At 47.6% G+C, this 2,500-nt stretch overlaps 1 protein-coding gene across 1 annotated transcript in view; it reads left to right on the forward strand.

The window, feature by feature from the left end:
• The first annotated feature begins 634 nt into the window (after positions 1-634).
• The window catches only part of tsc22d3 (TSC22 domain family, member 3), a 29,826-nt gene continuing 27,960 nt past the window's right edge, over positions 635-2,500 (forward strand). Inside the window, exon 1 of the mRNA XM_012841675.2 lies at positions 635-1,156. Within this exon, the coding sequence (XP_012697129.1) occupies positions 846-1,156 (311 nt within the window). The 5' untranslated portion in view covers positions 635-845. The remainder of the gene's footprint in view (positions 1,157-2,500) is intronic.

Genomic DNA, 2,500 nt, shown 5'->3' on the forward strand with positions numbered 1-2,500 from the left:
ATCCCTCCCCCAATTGTGCTGAGGTGGACGGGAGGGAGGGAGGGAGGGAGGGAGTGCACAGAGAAGAGAGAGAGAGAGAGAGAGAGAGAGAGAGAGAGAGGGAGGGAGAAGAAAGAAAGAGGAGGGCCCGCTGTGAGAACTGGGCAGAGTCTCTTACCAATCCCAAGGCTTAACCCTCCCTCTCCTGCACCCCTCCCCTCCCCTACTGTGACTCGCTGTACTCACGCACAGGACAGAGGGGAAAAAGTGAAAGAGAGAGAGAGAGAGAGAGAGGCATACGAGGAAGGGAGGGAGAGAGAGAAAGAGAGAGAGAGAGAGATAGAGCAAGGGAGGGAGGGAGTAATAGAGCGAGAGAAAGATAGAGAGGGAGAGAGAGAGCGAAAAACACGTTCTGGTTTTGCTTTCAAACACTCGCTCTCGCTGAATCAGTGTGTTGCCGTGACAGTTTCCCCTGCACGTACACACACGCACGTGCACACACACACACAGAAAACCGCAGCGACGCAACGAGGGAGACACACCAACGTCTGACTCTTCAACACAGCGCCGCAGGGAACTCTTTTCAGCCTCGCACCTGGACACGAGCCATCCACTGAGACACGAGCCATCCACCGAGACACGAGCCATCCACCGAGACACGAGCCATCCACTGAGACACCAGCCACCCACTGAGGAAAGCAGCCACGGTCTCTCTCTGTCTCAGTCTCTGTCTCCGAGCAGCAGTGAAACCCAGAGACCAGGCATTCCTGTAGGCCTGACCACGCTCCACCTGCTACACATCCTCATTCTCAGGTAGCCCCCGGGCGTGTGGGTGTGTGTGTGTGTGTGTGCGCGTATCTGCCGCCATGTCGGATGAGGAGTGCCGTTCGCCCATAGGCCTGGACTGCTGCAGCTGCTGCCTGGACCTGGCCAACGGCTACCCTCCGGAGAGCCCCGGGAGCGACGGCCTGGGAGGACTGGGCAGCCCCACCTTCAGCAACCCCTTCAGGCAGCTCCGCGACCAGCTGCTCTTCCAGAACACGGACAAGCTGAACCACATCATGCGGCAGGACTCGCTGGAGTCGGTGGTGCGCGACCCCTGCTTCCTGCTCAACGAGGGCGTCTGCAACAGCAACATTGACCAGACCATGCTCTCCATCCTCCTCTACTTCCACAGGTATCTATGACAACCCCAACCCCAACCTCATCCTGAACCCCAGTTTCTCTCTGCCCATACTAGGAGAATCATAGGCAAACCTTACATGTGTGAGTTCAAGTTCTATGGTGATTTTGAGCTATGGTATTTTACCTGTGTGAGTTCAAGTTCTATGGTGATTTTGAGCTATGGTATTTTACCTGTGTGAGTTCAAGTTCTATGGTGATTTTGAGCTATGTTATTTTACCTGTGTGAGTTAAAGTTCTATGGTGATTTTGAGCTATGGTATTTGTTGCTGTCACCCACACCCTCTTTTAGTAAATATGTCATTGAACAAAATAAGGCGTTAGCCTACCTCCACATCTAAATCTGACAAGAATGGGATTTAACAACTATAATTATATGATTAAGAGACTGATCAATCAAGCTAATTGCAGATTTCAATTGGGAAGGATTCAGTCCCCTCAGGCCAGATCATAATTGGGAAGGATTGTCAGTCCCCCCAGATCATAACTGAGGATTGAGCAGCATCTCATTTCCAAACTGAATGTATACCTAGAATTCAGTCATTTCAGTAAAACAAAAAATCAGATTATGTTTTTAAGAATGCTTTATGTTCCTGGCTATGTTCTGTTCAGAGGTAAGTGATTCAAATGGAGGAAGTGACATCACACACATCAATGGAGTAGTATTGAAATGACATGTGAGCCATGTGTTTTTTTTATAACATGACTTTTCAGTTGGATCAGAAGCTGGTAACAAAGTCTATTTAATAGTTTAAAAAAGTTGTTGTTTTTCTGGGTAGACCTCCCTATTTCTACTGACATTCTCATAAACCATTGAGCTTTAGTCAAATCACATCCATGATTGATAATTGAATTGAAATGCTAAGTCCAGTTTCAACACTAGTCAGACTTGTTTTTGCAAGGATTAAAATGTATTACAAGACCCCAGAGGCAGTTGGCAGCCATGGCCTAAAACACATGAGTTAAGTTTGTCCCTCCAGGTGAATGAGGCAACATTTAAGTAATGGCAACTTCTTTATTTATTTTTTGACATAAACAGGAAGTGTTTGTCCATGTTGAGAAGTCCATAAGGGGCTGTTGGGGTGAAAAGTCAGTGAACCCAGTCTACTCAGAGCACATCCTGTAGTCAGAACAGTTACCTGTTATGCAATCAGTTTCAAGGGTTTGGCTACTGTAGAAACTATAAGGCCACTGATAACACCACAGCAAATGCTATCACTATCATGTGGACTATAGCTTTCCTTTAAGTGTCATTATGTCAGTGAAGCAGATATTTGGGTTAAACATTCATGACGAACATGCCAGACATGCAGCTTGGGGCAACAGGTTTGATAAGGAA

The sequence above is a fragment of the Clupea harengus genome, chromosome 20 (assembly GCF_900700415.2).
Source record: "Clupea harengus chromosome 20, Ch_v2.0.2, whole genome shotgun sequence".
Lineage (NCBI taxonomy): Eukaryota > Metazoa > Chordata > Actinopteri > Clupeiformes > Clupeidae > Clupea > Clupea harengus.